At 34.2% G+C, this 24,654-nt stretch overlaps 10 protein-coding genes across 20 annotated transcripts; 4 read left to right on the top strand and 6 right to left on the bottom strand.

The window, feature by feature from the left end:
- Window positions 1-110: 110 nt before the first annotated feature.
- LOC114518101 (60S ribosomal protein L22-like) lies at window positions 111-1,425 on the top strand. Its single transcript, XM_028538023.1, has 4 exons — window positions 111-145; window positions 572-664; window positions 772-893; window positions 1,213-1,425. Exons 1-4 carry the CDS (start codon window positions 137-139, stop codon window positions 1,361-1,363), a joined length of 375 nt encoding a protein of 124 aa, XP_028393824.1. The 5' UTR covers window positions 111-136; the 3' UTR covers window positions 1,364-1,425.
- Window positions 1,426-1,517: 92 nt separating this feature from the next.
- On the top strand, window positions 1,518-5,776 carry LOC114518291 (nucleoside diphosphate-linked moiety X motif 8-like). 7 transcript variants are annotated; one of them, XM_028538259.1, is made up of 4 exons: window positions 1,537-1,586; window positions 1,667-2,237; window positions 2,442-2,657; window positions 4,919-4,987. In XM_028538259.1, exons 2-4 carry the CDS (start codon window positions 1,764-1,766, stop codon window positions 4,964-4,966), a joined length of 738 nt encoding a protein of 245 aa, XP_028394060.1. In that variant the 5' UTR covers window positions 1,537-1,586; window positions 1,667-1,763; the 3' UTR covers window positions 4,967-4,987. The 7 variants fall into 7 exon arrangements, with proteins under 7 accessions (XP_028394061.1, XP_028394060.1, XP_028394058.1 ...); XM_028538258.1 differs by lacking the exons at window positions 1,537-1,586; window positions 1,667-2,237; window positions 2,442-2,657 and adding exons at window positions 4,678-4,814; window positions 5,370-5,450; window positions 5,539-5,776 and having other exon boundaries at window positions 4,903-5,294; XM_028538263.1 differs by lacking the exons at window positions 1,537-1,586; window positions 1,667-2,237; window positions 2,442-2,657 and adding exons at window positions 4,692-4,726; window positions 5,370-5,450; window positions 5,539-5,776 and having other exon boundaries at window positions 4,903-5,294.
- LOC114518293 (glutathione S-transferase kappa 1-like) lies at window positions 2,868-4,673 on the bottom strand. The gene is made up of 9 exons (XM_028538265.1): window positions 4,491-4,673; window positions 4,155-4,236; window positions 3,943-4,046; window positions 3,831-3,858; window positions 3,661-3,761; window positions 3,423-3,458; window positions 3,208-3,324; window positions 3,029-3,125; window positions 2,868-2,960 (listed from the first exon to the last, which is right to left on the bottom strand). The coding sequence occupies exons 1-9, from the start codon at window positions 4,653-4,655 to the stop codon at window positions 2,920-2,922; spliced, it is 771 nt and encodes a 256-aa protein (XP_028394066.1). The 5' UTR covers window positions 4,656-4,673; the 3' UTR covers window positions 2,868-2,919.
- LOC114518296 (uncharacterized protein C1orf158-like) lies at window positions 5,772-6,779 on the bottom strand. The gene is made up of 4 exons (XM_028538268.1): window positions 6,613-6,779; window positions 6,419-6,529; window positions 6,148-6,328; window positions 5,772-6,072 (listed from the first exon to the last, which is right to left on the bottom strand). Exons 1-4 carry the CDS (start codon window positions 6,715-6,717, stop codon window positions 5,795-5,797), a joined length of 675 nt encoding a protein of 224 aa, XP_028394069.1. The 5' UTR covers window positions 6,718-6,779; the 3' UTR covers window positions 5,772-5,794.
- Window positions 6,729-16,958, top strand: LOC114518286 (elongator complex protein 5-like). 4 transcript variants are annotated; one of them, XM_028538252.1, is made up of 10 exons: window positions 6,729-7,131; window positions 7,244-7,304; window positions 7,837-7,896; window positions 7,972-8,022; window positions 8,101-8,207; window positions 8,296-8,409; window positions 8,508-8,692; window positions 8,791-8,886; window positions 8,983-9,224; window positions 16,458-16,958. In XM_028538252.1, the coding sequence occupies exons 1-9, from the start codon at window positions 7,077-7,079 to the stop codon at window positions 9,187-9,189; spliced, it is 936 nt and encodes a 311-aa protein (XP_028394053.1). In that variant the 5' UTR covers window positions 6,729-7,076; the 3' UTR covers window positions 9,190-9,224; window positions 16,458-16,958. The 4 variants fall into 4 exon arrangements, with proteins under 4 accessions (XP_028394053.1, XP_028394054.1, XP_028394051.1 ...); XM_028538253.1 differs by lacking the exon at window positions 16,458-16,958 and adding an exon at window positions 11,469-11,618; XM_028538250.1 differs by lacking the exon at window positions 16,458-16,958 and adding an exon at window positions 11,018-11,106.
- On the bottom strand, window positions 9,121-10,607 carry LOC114518294 (YEATS domain-containing protein 4-like). The gene is made up of 7 exons (XM_028538266.1): window positions 10,561-10,607; window positions 10,352-10,471; window positions 10,196-10,262; window positions 10,002-10,096; window positions 9,825-9,917; window positions 9,669-9,750; window positions 9,121-9,603 (listed from the first exon to the last, which is right to left on the bottom strand). Exons 1-7 carry the CDS (start codon window positions 10,594-10,596, stop codon window positions 9,410-9,412), a joined length of 687 nt encoding a protein of 228 aa, XP_028394067.1. The 5' UTR covers window positions 10,597-10,607; the 3' UTR covers window positions 9,121-9,409.
- LOC114518300 lies at window positions 10,696-11,276 on the bottom strand. Of its 2 annotated transcripts, none has more exons than XM_028538271.1 (2): window positions 10,985-11,276; window positions 10,696-10,910 (listed from the first exon to the last, which is right to left on the bottom strand). In XM_028538271.1, exons 1-2 carry the CDS (start codon window positions 11,249-11,251, stop codon window positions 10,806-10,808), a joined length of 372 nt encoding a protein of 123 aa, XP_028394072.1. In that variant the 5' UTR covers window positions 11,252-11,276; the 3' UTR covers window positions 10,696-10,805. The 2 variants fall into 2 exon arrangements, with proteins under 2 accessions (XP_028394072.1, XP_028394073.1); XM_028538272.1 differs by having other exon boundaries at window positions 10,696-10,898.
- Window positions 11,601-13,293, bottom strand: LOC114518298 (glyceraldehyde-3-phosphate dehydrogenase-like). Its single transcript, XM_028538269.1, has 6 exons — window positions 13,177-13,293; window positions 12,669-12,982; window positions 12,419-12,557; window positions 12,174-12,347; window positions 11,919-12,103; window positions 11,601-11,781 (listed from the first exon to the last, which is right to left on the bottom strand). Exons 1-6 carry the CDS (start codon window positions 13,249-13,251, stop codon window positions 11,715-11,717), a joined length of 954 nt encoding a protein of 317 aa, XP_028394070.1. The 5' UTR covers window positions 13,252-13,293; the 3' UTR covers window positions 11,601-11,714.
- LOC114518292 (calmodulin-like) lies at window positions 13,938-17,052 on the bottom strand. The gene is made up of 9 exons (XM_028538264.1): window positions 16,951-17,052; window positions 16,222-16,296; window positions 15,950-16,108; window positions 15,714-15,871; window positions 15,049-15,147; window positions 14,881-14,929; window positions 14,654-14,809; window positions 14,239-14,478; window positions 13,938-14,124 (listed from the first exon to the last, which is right to left on the bottom strand). The coding sequence occupies exons 3-9, from the start codon at window positions 15,978-15,980 to the stop codon at window positions 14,084-14,086; spliced, it is 774 nt and encodes a 257-aa protein (XP_028394065.1). The 5' UTR covers window positions 15,981-16,108; window positions 16,222-16,296; window positions 16,951-17,052; the 3' UTR covers window positions 13,938-14,083.
- A 1,162-nt stretch (window positions 17,053-18,214) lies between these two features.
- On the top strand, window positions 18,215-24,645 carry LOC114517914 (calmodulin-like). The gene is given in 9 exon segments (XM_028537764.1): window positions 18,215-18,320; window positions 19,425-19,455; window positions 20,135-20,278; window positions 20,615-20,857; window positions 20,981-20,998; window positions 23,208-23,258; window positions 23,343-23,486; window positions 23,594-23,836; window positions 24,292-24,645. Coding segments are annotated over 9 exon segments (906 nt in total). The 5' UTR covers window positions 18,215-18,317; the 3' UTR covers window positions 24,321-24,645.
- The last annotated feature ends 9 nt before the right edge of the window (window positions 24,646-24,654 follow it).

Raw genomic sequence — 24,654 nt, 5'->3', positions numbered from 1 at the left:
CAAGGCAACGCTTGCAAAATTTCCTATCCTGGAAATTTCTTTCAATTTTTTGATAATTCAGGTGGAAGCTCGACCATAAGACCCCCAGCAAAGTTACACGAGGTCTTTTCGCTTTATTAAAAATCAGCGCTTCGAAATGGGTCAGGTATGTGCTCGAAAAAATCATATTTCTTGCCTTTGAGGAAGCTATTTTTAGCTAATTCGCGTAAAGGCATAAGGTTAAAACATTGCTAGGATAAAATATCGAAGAAAAATGAGTTATTTCCTTCTTTTTGGTGTATTCATCGCAAAGATGACTCATCGTTCGGGTAAAGCTTGACAAAACAACATTGGCTAAACTGCCATTGGCCGCTTTTAAAACCATATCAAAGTATTTTCTCGTAAATTTTATTATATTTTCTACAAAACTACGGAAACAGTAATCGTTGAGATCTTAGAGTCCCTTTAATTAATGTGATTTTCTTCACTTTCTATGTGGAGAATGCAAGTAAATCTTTCCCCCCCCTGGCCCTGCCTGCATGGATAATGAATTTCACGGTATAAAAAAAAATTCAAAAAAATACTTTTTCAGAAAAAAAAGCAACAGAAGAAAAAGACTCAATTAAAATTTACCATCGATTGTACGCACCCAGTTGAAGATGGTATTTTGAAGGCTGTTGACCTGGTAAGTAATTTTCTGGCTCCATTTAGTTGATTTTAAAAGATTTGGGAAGTAAATACTATTTACTTAGGGCTATCTTCCCTAAGTATTTTCTCCCAATGATTATTTAGGCAGACTATATGAGAGGTCGTATAAAGGTCAATGGTAAGACTGGAAATTTGGAGAATAACATTGTGGTTGATTGCCTCAAATCAACTGTCTCCATTACTTCTGATGTTCCTTTTTCTAAGAGGTTAGTTTTAAATGTGTTTGTGGTTTCCTAAGAAAAAACTATAAATTTTAACCTCCATTGATCAAGGCCATGTTTATTAATCAATTTTTGGTCAAGTTTTGGAATAATGTGATGAAACTATTCCAATAAATGATCATTAGTGATTTATTACTACGGTTTCTGATTATTCCCATGCTGAGATACAGAGCAACAGGAGATTTTAGAACAATTAAAAAATTACTATCCTTTGGATAACACTATCCACTTCCATGCAACTGTCCCCAGAGTTTATTTTTAACCATGTCTTGTGCTAACAATTTTCCTCCCTTTTTAACAAAAGATATTTAAAGTATCTCACAAAGAAGTATCTGAAGAAGAACAATCTCCGTGATTGGTTGCGTGTGGTTGCATCTAGTCAGACTGCTTATGAATTGAGATACTTCCAGATTAACAATGAAGAAGAAGATGATGATGGTGACGAAGAATCATAAGAACTTTGTATTAATCTGCCTCATCTAGTAGAGAAACAATAAAAATTACATTGCAGTTGTGATATGTTGATATGTTTTTCTACTGTGATGAGATTTTTGGGGGGCTGGGGAGGTGTTGGTTGTAGGGTTGATTTTTCTGAGGGAGGGGAGCAGGCCAAAATATCTATGTTTTCTGCAGAACCATTCCAACCTGCTTGGAGTGAAGTATGGATGTTGGTACTTGGTAGGTTTGTTTTCTCTGTCTTTGTTTTGGCCCAATATTTCGAAAAAAAGACTGAAATATGCTGGTGTTTTTCTGTTTAGAGCTCAGTCACAGCTCAGTGCCTCTGGGCGGTTTGAAACACTGATTTGAAATAGTCAAATAGCGTACGCCATCGTCCATTAATAATTTATATGTAATATGGTGGGTTGCCCTCGGCGAACTAAAATTATAATTGTTCTTCCCCTCACTTTGACAATTATCGTATACACTGCATATAACGTTTATTTAGTTATTGCCATTCGTTTTGAACGAATAGAAATATGTGAAAAACTAAATCTTAGGTACAAGGATTGTGATTCTTTGAAAATTAACCCAAAACGTGAAATATTTCAAGAATTACTTAAAGAATGGGTTACAATAGCAAAGAGAAATAATATAAGCTATGTTCTATCGTCTGGTTCACTGTTGGGGCAGTACAGAAATGGAGATGTTATTCCCTGGGATATAGATGTTGATGTATTGCTGAGAGAAAGTTTGCTTTATAAACTCAAAGAAATCGCAACACCAAGGAATTTTGTACAAGGTGCTGACCAGGCATTTCATTTTGTGGTCCAACCGGAATATGGGATAAAAGTGCAATCACGGATGAGGCGTTGGAACTGTAATGGTCAGGTAATAAACTTTGTAACAGTATGTGAGGGTTTGGGGCTGGCAAATTATTTCGGTGACCTGACTCACAGAACAAGTTGGCCAACACAATAAAAAGTGGGAGGAGATGGCCCCCACCTCATATGCCCACAAGTGCACATTCTTACCCCTAATTACTTGATGTAATCTATTAATGATATATTTTTAATACAGACTTTATTTCCTTAGGTGGTCCATGGCCAGCCTGATCACTGTTCATTTGTGGGACCTATAGCACGTCTCATTAAAGGCTTTGACTTTGTTGATATTTTTGGACTCAAAGTTGAAGGAATCCTTGCTTATGAAGGTTATGAAAAAAAGTATTTCAGAGTTGATGATTTATTTCCTGCTAATGATTGCATCTTTATGGAGATTAAGACCAAATGCCCTCAAAACAGAAAGAAGGTATTGGAAACTTTTTTCCACTCAGTACAGCACCCTTGTGTTTGTGTAAATAAAACCTGGGAAGTTTATTCATGGTGGAAAATTTGATCTTAATTGCTTCATGCACATGCATAAGCTTCTATAACTTTGGATTCTTTATCAAGAAAATAGGTATTTGGCATAACAAAAATATATATTATCACCTTATTGAATCAGAATCACTTTACTATATTGCTTTTGTTTTTTTTATTGACTTGTAATATAATTTTATAAATACATATATTTATAGTTTGCTGTTAGGATTGTTCAAAGGCCATGGAGCACCTATAAAACAAAAGTAAAAACTTAACTGCTAGTCTGAGAGAGAGTATTCAAAGCATGATTTTGCATACCAATGCAATGAGCAATTAGATGAAAACGATCAGAACCAAAGAACATTTCCTTCTTGCCATTTTTATTTTCAACTAAAAATGTTGGGGAACCAAATGCCTTGAAATGAAAAAAAGAAAATGCATTAGAGTTCATCATCAATATCTGTTACTATACTGAATAAACTAAAATAAAGAATTACCCCATAGTCAAGTACTCTTTGAGTGGTTTCTTTTAGTTTCTCCTTAATTGTGGTTGTCTTTGATTCTTCAACTAACTGCTCCGAGTCAGCAACACTTAGGCCACATTTAACGCAAACCTATATAGATGAAATTATAATACAAATTCATATGTGTAACAAAAATAGGTTATCTTGTAAATGCTTCCAGGCAGCAGAAATATACATGCAAAGCATACCTCAACTAAACTCTCATGTGACACATGGTCTTCACCCTGACAATATAACATTGAAAATATCTCAATATTTCTTCATAACTATCAGCATCACATTAGACAAATAAGTTAATTTTGCCTAAGAAAGGATGTGATCAGAAAAGGTACAGCTGCTTAGACTAAATGGGTAACTAGTAAGTGCTCAATAAATATTCTATCTCTAGAGTATTTTGAGGTATAACAAAAGGACTTGCATTCTTACTGTTCTATATATTCTATTCCAAAATTCTCTGGAAAGGTCTTCAAGTTTGTTCGCATGAGATATTTTTGCAGCTGTTAATAATCTCATTGTAGGGATTGACCCTAAACCAGAACAACATAAAATTGAACATTGTTAAATTTCTCATGGTATAGCTTGCCAACGTCACCAACCTTTTACCATCAGGACATATGCTGGATCCTAAAATATACATTGAAATGTATGTAAACTTAAATAAAATATACCAGCAACAAAATCACTAGTCCTAATATCTAATAGATATACCTCAGGAAATTTAATATGTCCAAGATTGTGAAATTCAAATATCCGTTTAACATCTTTAAATAAGTATGCACCTTTCCTGGGATTCATACCTGGTGGGGTATTTTCTAAAGGAAATGGTGGCAAAATGTCATATACTCAGTAAAATATAATTAGTTTTGAAAGGTATCCAAAACTTAAAAGTCAAATTAGCAATAATCTTGTTGTTTTCTTACCAGATTCCTTCATGATACCAGCCAGTAACACTGGTTGAAGGTCTACATTTATGTTCCATACTGCACGACAACGTAGTAGCACCTGGACAATTACCATAAAAGATTGGGTGTGGTCGCTACTGGTTGTAATGGTATAGCAAGGTTATTGGCTCATAGGGTTAAAGTAAAAAATGTGGCATGAGAAAATTAACCCCAAGACCAGATTCACGTATGGCTTATTATGCCAGATGGATCGTTGATTTTATATAGAAGTTTCTAAACAGTTTCTGTCTGTACGTGTCACGTAACTCACGTTGTCTTAAGAAGTAAGAACCTTGTCATACTCATCAGGTTTACCTCAAATCCAATCCAAGAGTACGGAGAGAGAACATCATAAAATAGTTCTATAGTTTTTTTCAAGGTCATATTAGCTTTGCACCGTTGTACACTTGTACTTGTAGTATATAAAAGGGAAAGACTATAAGAAAAGCCGTCAGGATAAAGCACGCTACTAATTTCCATCGTTCAAAACTCTTGGCGACACAATCCGAAAATATGAGATCAAATCATCAAAAATCTTTTCAAAGTTGAAGGTTTTTGACATTTTTGTTTTCCTGTATTAAAAATAGATGAGATTTTCACATTTTGTATTAAAAACGAGAGATCTTAGCAGGGTTGGTGGTAAGATTATCCTAAAATATATTTATAAATCAAAGTCAAAAGTTAGCTATCATTGAAAGTGATAATGACAACACTTTTTTTTTGACAGGCACTCTTCACTTTAGATCAGCTCTTTCAAACTTGTCAACAAGCAAGAGCCCACTAATTGCTAATGATATCTTGGACAAATGTCAACATGCATTCATTCAAAGAATGGTGAAGTTATCATCTCGGCAGCAAGTACTTAATGAAAGGGCAACATTAGCTGGTGTATTGGTCCCATTTTGTAAAGTAAATGGTAAACCATCTATATTGTTCACAAAGCGTTCACATAAAATTGTTAGGAATAAGAGTGATGTATGTTTTCCTGGTGGGAAGATGGACAAAGATGTTGATAAAAATGTTGTTGAAACTGCATTAAGAGAAACAGTAGAAGAAATTGGTGTTTCAAAATCAGATATTCATGTATGGATTCAAATCAGACCAATCATTGCAACAAATGTAAGATTATTTTTGCTTCAATGATTGTCCAAAAAATGAATATTTATGATTGTTTCTCTTTCTTTTTTACTATAGGATGCTGCTATAAATATTGTACCAGTGTTTGGTTTCATCCAGAATTTGGATATTTCCAAGCTTATTATTGATCATAATGAGGTTGGTATTTAATTTTAGGGTACAATGTAGAGTTGAATGACTGGAGTCTTGAAAGATCCAATGCTTGATAATTTTTACTATTCCCTAGGTCACATCTGTTTTCACTGCAACATTGGAGGACTTATGTGACCCAAATAGACATGCTTATACCAAGTTTAGGAATGGCAGTGTCTTGCCATTGTTCTTCCAGGAGCCTTATAAAATCTGGGGATTTACAGCTGTTATTTTAGATCTTTGCCTTTCAAATCTTTTACCAAATATTTATTTTCCTAGGTTTATACCAAAAAAGCCAAAAGGCATTTAGATTTGTGAGTATTCTGATCATTCCCTAACTTTTCTTACAACTATATTGCTATTAGTGAGTGCCTTTCTGGTGCAGTGTTTCTATGTACATCACGTAAATAAAGATCCTTGTTCACTTGATGGGGATGTAATTTACTTGACCATCTTTGTGGGCTTGATTTCAAGGGTGTGACTCTCTTGCTTTGTGGTACAATTGGGGGTTGCTGATGAACATATGAAAGCTTGTATGTTGTTGCAAATTCACCAATGTTCTCCACTACTTCCTGCTCTTTCCATTTCTTTAAAAGCTTTTGATATAGTCCATAATTTGTTGGTGCCCCTAAAATATTGAAATGTATAATGTTATTATAACTACAGTGCAAGAAAAGGACACATGAAAATGCTGTGGTAGTACCTTGAATTGGGAAGTCTGATTTTTCCGGAACATAGGCAAGGACCTTTCCATCCCATTTTCTCAATGCTGGTAGTTTTGATTCTTTTTGCTCACGATTGTTGAATTGCTGATCATACCAGGAGATACAGTTACCTTCATAGTTCTTGTCATGATGAGAAAGAATGTAGCGTTTTCCTACGCCCTAGATGGTATAAATAGGTTGGAAACTAAGCTACATTTTTAACTACTACTTGAAACTTGTACTGTATGATTTAGTCATCAGTCATTTTACCTCATTTCTAATCACACTCTCTCTTCGAATGGTGGTGTCCGGTCTGAAATGTCCATAATTTTTGAAATCAGTCCTGTGTGTGCTGTTGTAGTGACTCCTACCACGTTCAAACTACAATTGACAAAGAAGGTTACAGTAATGGAGCGAAAATAAACGAGAAATGTTGCAATTAACACGTCAAATTGACAGCTTACTTTTCTACGCTCTTCATCCCAATTTCCAATGAGAACATTATTCGTATATTTAGATTCAATCCTCCATCCCGGTAATTTCCACTTTAGATCTGTTTCTGCAGCCATTATTCTTTCAAAAATAAATAACCTTATCGAAATTGGGTTTATAAATCTTCCTACAGACAATCTTGTCTATGTTATTTACAGTAGGTGCCATGGCAACAGTTACCATAGTTTCGGAATGACGTGCGCTGGGATTGTCCAACGTTGTCCAATGTTGTACCTGTGTGATCTATATTATCCCCTGTAAAGTGTTTATTTTTGTTTACTATTTACACTGCTGTTTACTCGTTCTATGCCTCCAGCGCTCTACAATGCATTGGACTTGTTTCCAGGCCCGTGATAATTTTCTTATGCGCATTTTTCACCGCGGTTAAATTAATAAATTTTAAAATTTACGTTTGTTTTTGGAATTTTACTCAACCATGTTAGAAGATCTGGTCAGTGGAAAAGAAAGAAGTAGATTTATTCTTGTGCATGGTGCGTTATTTTTTAGCAGTTTTAATAATTCATCGACATATTAAAATGTTTTATCATATTTATGTATAGAAAGTATATAATCTTCTATTTTTCAACTTCATGTTCTTCCCAGATAGTATCAATCATAGAGGCAACTGCATATTGAATTACATTACACAAGGATTACTTAAAAGGTATATGTAAATATTTGTCAACAGGTGCTAGTGCAATCTTTCTTCTATTGTGGGTGGCTGGTGTTCAAAAGATAGACATTGCAACAAATCTGGCATCTGATTGGTTGACACTGAAATGACGATTTGTACCGCTATGCTTATATTTTGGTGTTCATGGACTGTGAAAACAGTAATTTCTATAGGAATGAATATTTATAATAACTCAAAATTTACATAGCGGGAGAAAATCTTCAGGCTGGATATGCCACTGTGGATAGTTGAACTGGAGCTGCCAGTAAATTAATGTTAAAATGTTGCAATTATTCAATGTTAACAACCTTGTAGCTAGGCATAGAATGAAATAATCAATCAGCTGAAAGCCATATTTTTTGCCAACTTCCGACATGCAAGCAAAGATTGGTTTGATTACAGCAGGGGTATGCACATCATTGTGCTACCATTTACGTACCCCAGGCCATGTCATTTAGTTTAATTTTCACTTTACCAAACCACCCAATATGTAACTTTAAATATGCTCTCTTTCTGTGTTTAGACTGGACATCATTATTTTGTTTCAGCTTGATAGACACTTACTTAACTTCAATGATAACAGGTACAATTTAGATTTGATGTAATGGCTACAAATTAGCTGTGAAGCTCTAATAAGGAACTATTCCTTTTGTAATAGGTTATATGTGTATGATGGATATATGGATCCTTTGAAATGGATTACTGGGAGGTACGAGTATTATTTCTACATGTACAGTTCATGTTTTAATTGTGTGTAATAAAACTAAAAGGGAATACAAATATATAGATCTGGAACAACAGGAATTTCAGAATCAATTTCCAAACCATTTTTCTTGAAGAATATTGTGTCAAAACACATTCAGAATGATGAAAGGTTTACCAGTTTATTATCAGGTAAAATATAATTGGTATTATTTATGTCTTGTATACACTTATTGTCAGCTCTTGTATATGTTGAACTCAAAAATGGTTTTGATTTCAGATAAGCTAAATAAAGTTGGTATTATCATTTATTCACTTACCAATGTGATTGCACATCAAGATGTGAATGCTCTTTGCAGAGATTTGTTTGAAGTGATCAATTTTCATACAAAAAGTACTGTCACATACATGTCACAATGTTTTGTAAAATATTGACTTTATATTACATGCTTTATTTCTATTTAATGACTATATTTAAATCTTGTGTTGTAGCATTTGAAGTAAGTCAAACTGTGGCTCTAGTGCACTCAGACGTACATGATGAAAACACCCTGTTTCCTTTGAATTACATTGCTTCTACCATCATTGAACTTAAAAACCATGTGGATAAAAAAGATTGTGCAGGTCATTTTGTAACTATTACACATTGCAAAAACAGTGGAAAATTGCATAGAAAGGTATTTTTGAGGCACTGACAAAAAAGTTTAATAGGAGTTAAAAGTTTTCTCAATTTCTTAATTTTTCCCGAACTAAAACTTTTTCATGAAATATTCAGAGAGAAGCATACCAAATTGATAGTGAATGCCATGTTAATGTAATCCCAATTGAAGACAACGATACTGGGCAAGAACCTGCTGCACTTTCAGAAATTGTAAGTTAAATTATCTAAGATTTTTATATTATAAGCTCTAAACTATTACCATTTGATATTCTAAACTGTTCTAAACTGTTACCATTTGATAAATAGGTGGACATTTCATCAAATTTGACATTCAAACTGAGTTTGACAGAAGAACAAAAGCAAGCAAGGGCTCAGCTACAGCTTCCTTATTTGCTGGATGACAGAACAAAAAAAACACAGTTGGATTTAGGGAAAAAAAGCCAAATTTTTTATCAAGCAGATGAGGTAGATGACTTGGATGAAGAAGACCCAGATGATGACTTGAATATTTGATACAATGTACAATATGGATGTCAAAAAGATAATGGGTAAGTGTTTTTCTTTAAATAGTCATTTAACATAATATGCTCTTAACTTCAAGAGTGTCTGGGATTACCAGACATTGTTCTTCCTGCCTGGCAAATTTTTACACTAGAAATCATTCCTAATTCATTTGCACAAATTAATATGAATGGCCTAACACAAGGTGCTAATTCTATGTTACTTAATTAATTCAAGTTGTATTGGCTGTGGAAGTTGATGGTGTTAAATCATCCTGCTCTTTTTCTACTTTTTGGATTTCTTTTTGAAAATGTTGAATGGCATCTTTACTGGCTTTCAAACGTTCATGTAGTTCACTGATTTCATGACTTATTTTCTGACGAGCATTTGCAATAGAGTCCAATGTCTTTCTTTCTTTTTCAGCCCCTATGGAGAAAAGATATTTAAAAAATATATTTGTAATGGGGCATATCCATCTTCCTTGAGCTTACAGTCTGTATCTTGCTTGCTAAAAGGTAGTTGTCTAGCACTTAGAAGACACTGGTGCATCATCTGTGTTGGATCTTGAAAGATCTAAATAATGTATAAACCTAACATTACAACATGTAGACCTGAAATATGCAGGGTTACTTCATATGACCACATACAATTTCATCGTAATATTCTGAAACTAAGTTCTTTTTCCCTGATGCTAAAGCAGCTTCTGTTTGAAAAAGTTTTAGTAAATGATACAATGTTACCTAGAAAAACAAACAAACAGGAAAATGATTGAAAAGTCATGAACAAAATGTATCCATTCAAAGTTTCATACAGCAATTTCTTACTGGTCGTTCAACAGGGTCCATAAAATAGACTTTAATTTGAATTTCAAACTCTCCCCAGCCTGTTTCATTCACTTCATATGGTGGTTTTGACAACACTTGTATATTCAATAAAAGGTAGAGGTCGGTGGTTATTTAAGGTCTATTATTTGGAATCCATAGTCAATTTTAGAAGGAACTATTTATTGGATTCTCACCTCTTGTTGGGTTTGCATAGCTTTCGTGTAATTTAAATTGTACTTTCTTGATATATGAAGACATGTCCTATAATATCCGAGTACACAGTGTAAAGCAGGTTGATATTGTCTCTGTCATTCTAAGAGAGTATAAGAAATCAAGAGACAATTTCTGACCTCGTTATCAAACGATTTAAAGTAACATGTCCATGAGTGAGTATGCCCATCTGATTCCCTTTTTTTCCCAAAATACGAGGACTTGTTACCAAATATTATCTGTTTTGTAATCACTGTGCCCTGCCAGGTAGATAAATCTTTGAGGTTTCGAAAATTAAAGTGGTTTTGACATGGAAATCTGGCTGTATTTACTATTTACTATATTTTACCTTTACACGAGAATTATCCATTGAATAACCCGCCATATTGGAGCAGACCCAGGTTCCTCCAAACCGCGGGAAGATCAACTATTTTAATTAAGTGATAGCAACAGATTGATCATCGTAATATTTATTGATAAACTTTTTGATGATTACAAAATATGTTCAATAATCGGTTCAAAATACAGTATACATTATAGAATATTTACAGTAATAGATAATATACAGCAAAATTGTTCATATTTTATGTCCAACTATTCATGTTTCTTTCCTTTTTCTTTCAATGTATCCATCATGTAGTGAAACGGATTTGCAGGTCTGTCTTTCACAATTTCTGCAGCTAGTTCCTGAAAATACATCTGATTAATTTTAGCACCATAGTATACGTACAATAACACCTCAAACACCTGCAAATATGTAGCAAGTTATCAACCTGAAACATTCTAATTGCTCCACTTGTTTCCAGGTATGTCATTGCCTTTTCTCTTGGATCAATGTCGGGTATTCCATCGACTTGGTGTGTGTTTTCATGAGGACAATTAGACGGCGATGCTGCGTCTTTATCTAGAGATGGACAATTTTCCTTTTTCTCACTTTCACTTCCTTGATTTACAACATTGCCTGTTATTATGTCGTCTTCTCTCGTTTTTGTAATTCCTTCATTTGTAGAGGCTAAGTGTGACTCTTCAATTTCGGACATTTGGCGTGAAAAGTGCTGATTGAGAATGACCTTTTACACGACATGAACTCTCACTTTCAATGTTGTGAACGGGAATCAATACAATGGAGATTAAGTTTTGATTGTTTTTACGAAGGCATTTTAATCCCCTCCATGAAAACCATTTATTTAAATATCGTTAAACAAAACACATCCGTTGGTATGCTTAATTGTTTACTATAACCTATGTCATATCTAGGCCTTGCCTTGAAGGCCAGAGAGGATGGCTTTTTTCTATCTGCTGGGAATGAGAAGAGGGCAACCAGGGCATCAATTTCGGAGACTTTAAAAACCTTGAACAAATATTTAGGTAGAAATAGACACACACATATATATTGAAGTACCATTTAATAAAAATGGGGAGACCATCATTACAGAAATAAACATGTTTCTAGAACTATAATGAACTTTTTGCAAACAAGGAAGGCACACAGTGTGAAGTATCTCATTGAGCTGCAATGTACTTGAGAAGGTCAACCACTCTGTGACTGTAACCATACTCATTATCATACCTAGGAGATAGAAATCAGTTATGTTAAACTATGGACCATTATTAGAATGAGACTTGCATCCTCTTATTGAACTGCACCTCTTTCCACAATGTGGAAAATGATAGGTTTACATCTGGTTATATATCCTCTAAGCTTACCATGCAACCAATTTGACAAAGGTTTCATTCAAAGCAATTCCAGCTTGAGAATCAAAGATACAGGAGTGAGTATCACCAATGAAGTCTGATGAGACAACTAAATCTTCTGTATAACCAAGATATTTACTGAGTTCTTTGGACTCTGATGCTGCCTTCACTGCAGCCTTGATTGCATCATATGAGGACTGTTAAAAGAAAAGCATTAACCATATATAATCTGTGTAAAAATAAAAAATATATAAGGAATAAACTCACTGGTTTTTTAAGCTTCACAGTAAGATCAACCACTGAGACATCAGGAACTGGCACTCTAAATGCCATACCAGTCAACTTTCCATTCAACTCAGGAATAACTTTACCCACAGCTTTTGCAGCACCAGTTGAGGCAGGGATCACATTTTGATGAGCACCACGACCATCTCGCCATGACTAAACAGTAACATGAATATAATTAAGATATCAAAACGTTAAGTAGCCAGTGGTATAGATTTAATACACACCTTTGCAGAAGGTCCATCCACAGTCTTCTGAGTAGCAGTGTAAGCATGAATTGTGCTCATCAAACCTTCTTCAATACCAAATGTGTCATTAATAACTTTAGCAATTGGTGCAAGGCAGTTGGTAGTGCAAGAAGCATTGCTGAAATTCAGAAGATTGTTATTACTTAATAATGTATTTTTGAATAAGGTACTGGCAAATAACAGAAGGAAGTAACACTCAAATATAAACATCTTTGTAATATGAACCAACCTAACAACATTCATTGATTTTTCATAAGATTTTTCATTTACACCCATGACAAACATTGGTGCATCTTTTGATGGGGCACTAATAATCACTTTTTTAGCCCCACCCACTAAGTGAGCACTTGCTTTTTCCAAAGTTGTGAACACGCCTGTAGATTCAACAACATAGTCTGCACCAATTTTACCCCATGGCAGATTTTTCGGGTCTCTTTCACCAAAAACTTCAATTGGATTGCCATTTATGTAAAGTTTGCCATTCTCAGCCTTGACCTCCCCTTTGAATCTACCATGAGTTGAATCGTACTTGAACATGTAGACCTAAAAAACATTACTAATAAGGTTGACCATACAGTCACGTAGAAAAAAAATACCAGTAGTTACGTAATTAGTTAGTTCATTAATTCCAATGCAAAAGAAATACAGTTTATAATGGTGAAATTCACCCTATAATATGTACGCATTTTCAAGCTAGAATCCAGACATATTCTGTTAAAAACAGGGATACAGCCTACCATATAATCAAGATCAATAAACGGATCGTTGACGCCAACAACAATGACTTCGGGATGTTCTAGAGAAGCCCGCATGACAAGACGACCAATACGGCCAAAACTAGTACAAAAAGTGCAAATTTGTCTTAAGAATGTACAGATAATATTGACTGGGTTTGCATATTTTGTAATACAAATAAGTTGCACGATTTTAAAAAGACAGAAAGGATGTCATTATAAATTCTTCAAAAGCGTTTACCCATTTAAACTTCCATATTTGCAATTTGTACGCTCAATCTGGTCACTGTATCGCAAACGCTATAAATTGAAGTACGTTTATAAAACTTGTAGTTAAGGATTTATACAAAAAAAGAAAACTAGAACTATTATGACAAACCTTTAGAGACAATTTCCTGGCCAAGTCAACTGCAATTGTGCAAATTCGTGCCACGGGTCACGGTAATATATGAAGGATGATTTATATCTGGAGTACGCAACGCATCACGCAACGCCTGAGTGGGCTTGTGGCTTGACCCACGGACCAAAACGGACCTATACTGACCCCCCGACACCAATCTCGTTGGCTGATTAACCACTAGCATCAGACAATTGCCTGATACCTGGAATATGCTGGGAATATGCATGATACATTTTCATATGGGTCGATTGTAGTATTGATTTGTTCCACATGCACAGTTGAAAAAAAGGCAAGATCTGCTGCATACCTGTATTTGCGCAAGATTGTTTAGACAATTTATAACAGAAAATGCAAAAAATATCACAGGAATTTAAGGTGAACAACCGTATAAGATTTAATATCTGCGTATGTAATAGTATGCGTAAACTGGAGTCTGGATACAACGTTTTATACTAAAATAATTTTCTATAAAAATATATATACAATGGTGAATGTTAGTAAAATATGCTGTTAATACATCTTGACGTATGGGTACAGCAGCTTAAGGAATTCTGAAACAAGAATAGAATAGAATCAAATATTACCAATTTAGGCATAAACTCTCGTTACTTCTGTACATCCAGTTAACTATATATCTTCCGATGAGCCTTTCCAAAAATATTCACCTTGTTCATTTACTTTCCCATCCATATCAGGATCAGCCATTCGAAATATTTCTGCCATTTCCAAAGGGGTTGCTCTGCAGCCTGTTACGAATGCATCCCGAAGCTGACGTATCTTGAAGTGCCCCTTTCGTCCGGGATCAAATGCCGCATAAGCAAACAAGGCGTCTTTTTCAATATCCTGATGTCTTAAAATTTGCTTCATTGCTTCAAGGAATGTGTCCCAACGAATTTTGTCCCCGTCTGTCGTGGATAAAATGATGAAGAGTGGAATATTAAATCATATAAGATGCAATAATCTCACAATAATCTTATTATAACCCTTGAAAAAACGCCATTGTCAGGCGAGGTAGAATCATAATTTATGAGCGTGATCCTCACGTGATCATACACAAGATATGTGGTTAAAATTACAAACCAGGTTCACCAGTCTTCATCCTGGCACTACTGATTGCGTCATCTAACGCTAGAGCGGTTTCATTGTACCCCAGGTTTCTGCATACGTGTTGAACGTCTTTTACCAGAATTTTACGTTTATTGCAATGATCGTAGAGAGAAAAAGCGTCGTAAAATTCTATGAAGAAAAAAGAATATCAACCTAATGCATCTTTATAAAAAAAACTTCTAGCAGTTGAGATACCCCACCTTGAATTTGCTCTTTAGCAAAAACTATATTTTCTGTCCTGTTAACTCCCTAGGAAGAATTCATATGGTTAATTCACATAAATTACATCAAAGCTGATTGCCAAAACAAGCTTAAGACTACTGCGAGCTAAGATCGCAGTAAATCTTTCTCGGTAACATTATACCTACCTTTCCTTTTCTTACGATCATTCTCATCTTCTTGTCACAATTTTTGATTAATGAAACTGGTAAAGATCTGGCCGCATTTGCTACAGTAACTGCATTGATCTAAATCAATACAATGACATAGTTGTTACCTATACAATAATTACAATTTACTGACTCGAGTCCGCCGGAAAATGGCGAATTCGACCATGGTCGAGTCCGCCGGAAAATGGCAAATACGACCATGGTCATCTTCGCCGGGGCAAATGACATGGTCATATGACCATGGTCATATTCGCCGGAAAATGGCAAATACGACCATTGTCATATTCGCCGGAAAATCGCAAATACGACCATGGTCATATTCGCCGGAAAATGGCAAATACGACCATGGTCATAGTCGCCGGAAAATGGCAAATACGACCATGGTCATACTCGCCGGAAAATGGCAAATACGCCACGGTCATATTCGCCGGAAAATGGCAAATATACGACCATGGTCGAGTTCACCTGAAAATGTAATTCGATCATGGTCGAGACCGCCGGAAAATGGCGTATTCGAGTGGGATAACTTTTTAACTGTAGCATTTAGTAACTACTTTAAATTACTCCTCGTATCCTATCACTACCCTACTGGGCTTGGGATACTGTTAATTAAACCTAACGTGCTTTATATGAAAACCACATGCCTTTATGATCTCATCCCCAGGCTCTAAACCAGCTTTTTCCGCGATACTTCCTCTTGTGACGCTTTCAACAAGAATAGGTGTCACTGTCCACTCGGAATCTTCACTTTCCTCGTCATGTTCGGCGCCCCCAAAAGAGAAACCAATATCTCCAATGAAACCTAACAATCACGAGGCAATCAGATTAGAAACTAATCTTTTTTACCCTACAATATTTGACTATCCAAAATTGGCATTACCTTTTCTACCAGTTGGCAATTGTAGTGACATAATTTTTCCTTCTTCCACATAGCCACTGCTGCTATACGGATTTTCAGATCATTGGCACCAATACCGTTTTTTATGATCTTTTCTTGTTTATTATTAGTTGTGATTGAGCTTGAAATTGATGTTTTACTCTATTTTGAACATAGCGAGAGGAATCTTTAGATATAGGCAAAGAACAAAGACACTTAAAAGTATTAACCAATAAGTTGTTGTATTATGAGTTTACAAAATTAAAAGAAAATACTTCTCCATTCCCATTTTCACTCTCGTTGATCTCCAATTGACTTGCGCTGAAACCAGTATTGATGCACCCATTCTCCTTTAAAGAAATGTTTACAGTTGTTCTTATGCTATTTTATAAAGCTGTCAGATGTTAAACCCTAACATCAACAGGAGAATACAAGAATTCTACTATAAGAATATTTTCTAAAAACATGTTCACTCTGCCGCCATGATTATTTATTAATTTACTTTTGCCAGGTCAACATCAAGAAATATAAACACATCGGAAAACGACATCAGTTGATGAATGAAGACACTCACTCTGCAGTCTGGATTATTGACTTTAATGACGAAGGTGTTTTTGTCGAAACGTAAGAGTTTTCTATCCATCAGTAGATTTAAGATAGTATATCTATGAAACTATCCGATTAGACATACCAAGCTTTTTTTAAGAACCTGCGCAGACTGTCACTGGCTACCTGACGTATGAGATAATACCCTAGTCCTAGTCATAGACATAGAGCCTAAAGGCATTTTCAGGAAAAGCACATGCAATCTTAGTTAGTCTTCCTAATCAATTGGAGTACACTTTGTTTCGACAGTCCCATGAAAATCAACAATAATATACCTGCCAACTATAAATGTGTAATTTAATAAAATCATCTTGTCATTCTTATATAAACAATGATAATGCTACCTTTACGTAGAGTTTGTGGCTACAACATCTAGAGGAGCTAATAAAATCACTTACCATCATCGTAACGAAGTGGCCTTATAGGGCTAGCAATAGTTTGGATATTCTCATTTCAGCAAAAAATATTATGTTAGATACAGCAATATTTGTTTGAATTACTGCAACGCACTACTGCTTATATGTTAAATAGCTGGCTTACACGTATTTTGTTAATTTTGCATAACAATTTGACAATTATCATTGACAAAATTTACATCAGGCTCACCGCTATTGTCGGTATCAGTGCCATGTGGCGCTATGTAGTTGGATTCGAAGTTTGATCATGAAAATAAATATAAACTTTGCATCTGTAGTTGTACATTGCATGTAATTTTCTCCTCTGTGGGAGTAGTTAAAAAGGCATCAGTTTTTATCTTTTCAAGTTTCTCGACAGACTACCATGATCTGTTATCCACTGGAAAAGGCTGTGAAAAGGTCATGAGTCAGCGTTATATGCAAAGGGGGCGATGAGAAGTGGGAGTCTATTCATTTCAAAAAATGAAATAATAAGAATGTCGTTGCATTTTACATATAAGTTTTGACTTTTGCCCCGTTATACACCAGTTTGAAAGCAGTGTCAGTGATTCCAATATCGCCTATGGCTATGACTATGTAGTCCCAATTTTAAATAAAATACACCTATAAGACTATATGGCTATGGCAATGCAGAAATACGAAGCTTGGGTTTATAAGATGTCGATTTTCAGACCATGCTTTTTCTTGCAAGGGCAGTTTATGATTTGGGCCATCGCCATCGGCCAAGATGGAAATTTGGCCCCCATTCCCCAATATCCCCTTGTCATTGAATCACTATCGCTTTTATTTAATTTTAGACTGCTTCGGGGTTGGCCCTCGATGTGCCAGTCCGCCCCTGTTTTCAAGTAAAACTTTTACTTATGCTAAAAAATATTAAAAAGAAGTATTTGTTTTATCTTTTATACAATATGAAATATTAACTTGTTTGTGCAATTTGTCGCAAAAATTGCCAAACCCAAAAATAACTAGCGGTGACTTGACGTCTCCTTCACGGTACTGCGGGCTCATGCGACAGCTATGCATCATTAATATAAAAGAAAAAATATACGTTCTTTGGTCAAATCTTCCAATTACGTCAATAAAAAAATATTTCTTACCCTCATTGATTTATAAGATTTTTATTTTATGCATCAAGTTTATAAAATATACCGCATTTGGCGCCTACGAAATATTTTTTTTGCATGGGGTTTCTACATGAAAATGAGGCTACCGTGCATGCATTGGTCTGCGGTGTTACAGCACGCTTCAACATTTAAAAGTTGAAGGCTGTTTCTCGTGTCTTGTATTTTCTAGCGGTGGTGCTCGGTGAATTTGGTAAAGAAACTTTTCATTTCAAGCTCTGCCAAAGAATGGTAAGTATTATGAGTAATTTTCTGAAATGTGTAATGTGTTATCTAGTATCTAAGTTATTTTACCTTTGGCGTTTCGCGTTGCTTCAAATGTTTGGCCGTTTCTCGGCACACGGTCACGTTTAAAATGTGTGATTTGACTTTTTTTGTAATGAAAATGTAATAAGAAATAAAAACCTAACCATGAACTCCAAATGTTAGTGTTAAAATATATCGAAAATTTAGCAAACTTTTTATTGTGTACCGCCTTTTAGAAGAATTTTTTTATGTATGTGTGAAACTTGAGCCTCATGGTGGGTTCCCTAATCGCTTTGCAGGCGCTTCTATTGCTGTAGAATTTTAGAGTGTGGTGATGTCCTTAGGATAGGGAAATTTCCACATCATGCACCACAAGTTTTATACTGCTGTGTCATGCTATAGGAACTTCCTTGATACAAGGAAATGCTCAGTTTTGAAAATATTGGCCCAAAAAATTAATATATTCTGTAAAGAAATTGCATTGTAAGGTGCTAAAAATTTGCTTTTTGCAAGGCCTACTTTGTCGTTTAGTATCTATAACTTTGGAAAAGACTACTGAAAATTTACCAGTATAGCTCTTATAAATATTCAATTGTGCTAAAGTGCATGATAAATTTATAAACCTGCAACTATCAGTTTCAATGCACTTTAGACTCCACCCAACTGAAGGCAATCTTGTAAACATAGACCCAGTCCCCTGACAAAAAAATTGTTTAGTATATAATGTCACAATAAATCATAAACTTTCATTACTTCATTAAAAAATCTCAGTTTCAGAAGGAATCTTAGTCCAAAAACAAATGTATGTCATTCATTAGTTCTAATGAGAGGTTCTACATATTTCTATTGAAGTTGAATTAGTTATTTATGCTGTTCGAATTCAAAAGAAAGAATGCAAATATTTCACTAGCAAACAATTTCTGCAAGTGGAAATCCACCCTTACTATATGTTAATCATGCTGTGACTCTGTTGTACAATATTTTCAGATATCTCGTTAGTCTTTTTTTGGTTTACTCTGAATGCTTGTGATATGTTTATATTAAAAAAATGTCAACATGACCTCTGTTTATTTTTGTGCTCAATGTTAGGCTGACCAACTAACTGAAGAACAAATTGCAGGTAAATATTTGAATAAAATTGCTTAGTAGGTTGCCAGTCAAAATTTACATATAAGATTTTTTATTGTGGCTTGGTGAAGGTGTTTTAATCTGTGCTTGACTTCAGGAAAATTGACTAAACTTTACATTTCCTGTATATCTTATGGGTGGTAAGATTTTAACATTTGAAGTTTTATATAACTTTAAGTCCTGAATTCTTTAAAGAAAGGGAACAAAAAGATTCAAAGAAATTTTACTGGACATGTTAGTGTGTCCAGCAGAGCAAGAGTAATTGGCTTATAAAGCTTTTAGCTGCTAAAACCTAGTGTCTTATAGTATATTCCCTGTCATTTTTGATGAAATAAATACTGACATTTAACCATATGATGGTTGAATAGGTATAGCATTTGTGCAAAGTATTGACATTTGTGTCTCTTTATCGCACATGATAAATGGTTTTTGCAACAATATTGCATGAGGGAGCTATTTCACAGATGTTTGTGACTTTCTATAGCTATATAGTCAATGAAATATATTTTGTAAAATTATATGAAGTAAAGTTCCCACCATGTTTATGACAGAGCATGTTTGAAATTATTGCTTTACACCTAATTTAGTTAGGATGATATGTTTTGAAGAGAAACTCCTTTTAGAATAGATTATAAGTAATCCTGCATAGTAACAGTAAAATATTTTTATAGAATTCAAAGAAGCTTTCAGTTTATTTGACAAAGATGGTGATGGAACAATCACAACCAAAGAATTGGGCACTGTCATGAGATCTCTTGGACAAAACCCAACTGAGGCTGAGTTACAAGATATGATAAATGAAGTTGATGCAGATGGTGAGTATACTCACAGGTTGTCTGAGGATTTTAATGGTAACAAAATATAGTTTTGCTTTGTTCATGTTATTAGAATGCCTCAAACAGCTCTGTCAAAGATGATGATACGCACTGGGTTATGATCAAAGTGAACTGATTCCAATGCTTTTTATATATCTGATTTGACAGTTTGTTTCTGGGTTGTGCACTTAAAATTATAGTATAAACTACTATAAATCCCTGTAATTTTGCTATTTTGGAATACCTCTTCAATATTTATTAGACAACTCCATGAATATTGTTTTATATATCTTGCCTAACCTGAATTGCAATGATGGTTTATCACCTTTTTTGTAGGTAATGGTACAATTGATTTTCCTGAATTCCTCACAATGATGGCTCGTAAAATGAAAGAAACAGATAGCGAAGATGAAATCCGTGAAGCATTCCGTGTGTTTGATAAAGATGGCAATGGCTTTATTAGTGCAGCTGAGTTACGCCATGTGATGACAAATCTGGGTGAAAAATTGACAGACGAAGAAGTTGATGAGATGATTAGAGAGGCTGATATTGATGGAGATGGACAAGTTAATTATGAAGGTGACTATAGATGAAGTCAATATCTTTTCTTAGGGATGGAATGGAGCTTTTAACATCATGGAAATATTATATATCCTTCAGGGAAAAGTGTTTAAATATATGGAATGTATGATTTTTTTGTAGAGTTTGTGAAAATGATGACATCAAACTAAGACTGGATTTCTATTCATCATAACAACATCATTGCTCATACTGGAAGGTCCCTACAGCAAGTTAGAAACTTAGAGATGCAAAGAGTTTTGTTATTGTTAATAGGAGTAAGAAATATCTGTAATATGCTTATCTCTTGACTTCAAGATATTTGTGGTTGGGGCAGGGGGAGTGAAAGATTAATATATAATATAAATATATAAACTTCTTTTAGTTAACATTACATAATTTTACTGTTATTGTGTGCTCAAGATTGTTGTTTCGTATTTTTTTTTGAGGTATCTTCCCTACCACAACCACATCATGTACTGATAATGTTAACAACATTTTCAAGGCATGGGTGGTGTTATAGCCTGGTGGAAGGACCATTTACCCTTATAACGATTTTAACCTGTAGAATGTTTGTTACCTTATTAACACATTCAGGTTACTTAACAACCAATCGCATACTCTCAAAGCTTAAAACTTAACTTAAAGTTTGTTACTTTTACTGTGACAAGGCTGTGCTTTGCAAAGTTACAAAGTTGACATTTCTGTTCGGTTTTAAGTGATGTTGACATATAAGGAAAATGCAAACTTAATTTCGGATATTCAAATAATTCAAATCACTAACTAGTGATAAAACTCTTGGTCTAAAAGTCGCCCTGATTTATTTTGCAAACTTTTAATATTCTGATTTAATTAAAGTTTAATACACATAAACATTTACAAGGCTTTTTTGTGTTCTAGTCAAATATTGGATTGTTTTTGTCGCCGATTTTAAGTATTTATTAATTATTCTGTGGTATTTAAAAATTTAAAGGCCCTCCACATATGTACATACAATTTGCAGGCTCATGCGACAATCATGCGACAGAAACGCTTTGCAAGACAGTTAAATTTTTCAAAGCATTCGAAAAATATAATGTCAATCTTAAAACACTTGATTGCGTTTTGCTCGAAGACGTGCCTAAACGCCTATTTGATGTGCAATAAGCCTCCAAATTTTGATATTCATGCCATATGAATATTGAATATTGCGATTTTATTTGCTATGCAAACGAGGCTGCGCCACGCCCTGTGGGTGGTACTAAAAGCGCGGGCGACAAGAATTTTCGAAAGCTTCTTTCGCAAATACCAAGACTGTGTTGCAGATTGTTTGTTAAGATTTCATTAATTTCTAACAAGATTCTTTACTATGGTATGTATTTTCTGTTTGTAAATACTTTGTTAATGTTTTCAAAGATAGAATTTTGCTACATTTTGTAAAATTTGACGAAATTTGTAACAAGCGTCCCTGTTGACAACGCGACGCTGACAAAAGCCATAATGACAACGCTACATTGAAGTTTGAACATCAGTAATTGCGATTGATTGCAAGACATAATGCTGTTTTACTGCCAATATATCCATGTTTGATATTATATACGGAGCAAGGCGTATTATAGGTGTACCACAACTTACGGATTTGATTTTAATCAAGTCGGTTTATTCGGCTTAATTCTTCCGGCGTTTTACTTGTTCTAAATTCTAATTAATCTCAAACAATTTTGAAAATCATTCTTTTCGTTCTAATTGTAACATGTCTCCACAAATCTACGTTTTAAAATCATCCAACTAGGAAGCTTTCACAAATCTAAAATGTATCACAGTTTATCTCACAACGCTATTTGTCAGTTCATGCCTAATGTTGTTACAATTTTAAATTCCTGTTAGAAAATCCTTTGTGCAAATTTGTATTTGTAAAAAATGAGGGCACTTGTAGGTACACAATGTGTAAAGAACTCTGTTTTAGGTATCAATATTCTGTTAGCAGGTAAAAATTCGGAGGATATGAGTTTATTGAAAAAATACTGCGTAAATGAGAATAGGTTTTAGTTTCTGTGTCCAATATTGTCCAATATTGTTGAGGATGTACTCTGCAATTTTAAGGTGTGAACAATAAGCGTGATACATTGAAGAACTTTATGATGAGCTTCTGTTTTTAATTTCAGAATGTAGTACTCAGTACCTCAATATTTTATTCTGTTAAGAATCCTTTTGACTGTTCTTTACTTTTGCATGAAAGACTAAACTATGTCTTCCAAAATATTGCATCTCAACTTGCCTTTTGGATCAAGTTAAAATTAATCATCTTATGCTTATTTTTAAATTGCATTTTCATTTTTACAAGCCAGCAAGCTTCTATGGCCTTGTTCAAAGTCGATTGCTATGTAATTTGCCAAATATTTTCTTATGTAGGCTGATCAACTGACTGAAGAACAAATTGCTGGTAATATAATTGTGACAATTTATATTGTAACAAATTGCCTTATGTTAGGAGCTTTTGTTAACTTATTTTTCATGTGCTTTTTAGAATTCAAAGAAGCTTTCAGTTTATTTGACAAAGATGGTGATGGAACAATCACAACCAAAGAATTGGGCACTGTCATGAGATCTCTTGGACAAAACCCAACTGAGGCTGAGTTACAAGATATGATAAATGAAGTTGATGCAGATGGTTAGAAGTGAAATTTCTCAGTTCCATAATTTTTATTAATGTTTTACAAGATCATTCTTAATCCAATTGTGATTTTGCAAGCTCTGGAACTTGATATTAAATTTTAGGAAATGGAACAATTGATTTTCCTGAATTCCTCACAATGATGGCACGCAAAATGAAGGACACCGATAGTGAAGAGGAAATCCGTGAAGCATTCCGTGTGTTTGATAAAGATGGCAATGGCTTTATTAGTGCAGCTGAGTTACGCCATGTGATGACAAATCTGGGTGAAAAATTGACAGACGAAGAAGTTGATGAAATGATTAGAGAAGCTGATATTGATGGAGATGGACAAGTTAATTATGAAGGTGACTTACTTTATTTACAATAACAAGAATAGAACAAAAAACCGCAATTGATATCTTGAGTTTGATTCTTTATTCAGAATATCTGAATACATTGAGTACATAAAATATTTGAATACATAAAAACATTCTAATTGGACATGAAATGATTCTAATTGGGTTACACAAGGACTTTAATATCTGTTTTTAAGTTATCTTTTTTTCTAGTGGTATTTTATAAGTCTATAAATGTTTACCTAAATGTAACATGCATCTAAGCACAATGCTTTTAATTATTTCCATATAAATGTACATTACAGTTGCAGCAACAACTTACATTAAAGGTTACATATTATATTAACAATCTGCTTATATTGGATGTATTGCATTATATTACAATATCATAGTTCTCGTCTATTGTTGTATCCCCATGAGCTTGACAAATTCTAAAAGGTATAAAAATAACTTTAATTTTTCAGAATTTGTGAAAATGATGACTTCCAAGTAGATATTGCAGTTTTACATCAACATTTCCAGTGGTTACATGGTCAGGAATGATTTCTGATGACTGCATTAACTTCTGCCTCCCATATTACGAAGTTTTAATTTCACTTTTCATTTAATGGTATTTTTATTTAATGTAAGCACTAGGTTAGATATAATGAAACTATTGAATCCCCTTTTTTGTTTAATATTTATACGTAAAATAGATATTGTTGCATGATGGTACACTAAATGTAAATTATACTTAATTTCTTGTTAAAATAATTTCTTGTTAGCTTTCAGTCGCGATGTAATTAATTGTCAATTTTTGGATTGTTCACCTTCTTCAATTGTGCTGT

This window comes from Dendronephthya gigantea, unplaced genomic scaffold, assembly GCF_004324835.1.
Source record: "Dendronephthya gigantea isolate DGI-Jeju-01 unplaced genomic scaffold, DenGig_1.0 000010F, whole genome shotgun sequence".
Classification (NCBI taxonomy): domain Eukaryota; kingdom Metazoa; phylum Cnidaria; class Anthozoa; order Malacalcyonacea; family Nephtheidae; genus Dendronephthya; species Dendronephthya gigantea.
This window is presented reverse-complemented; position numbering and strand designations above follow the sequence as displayed.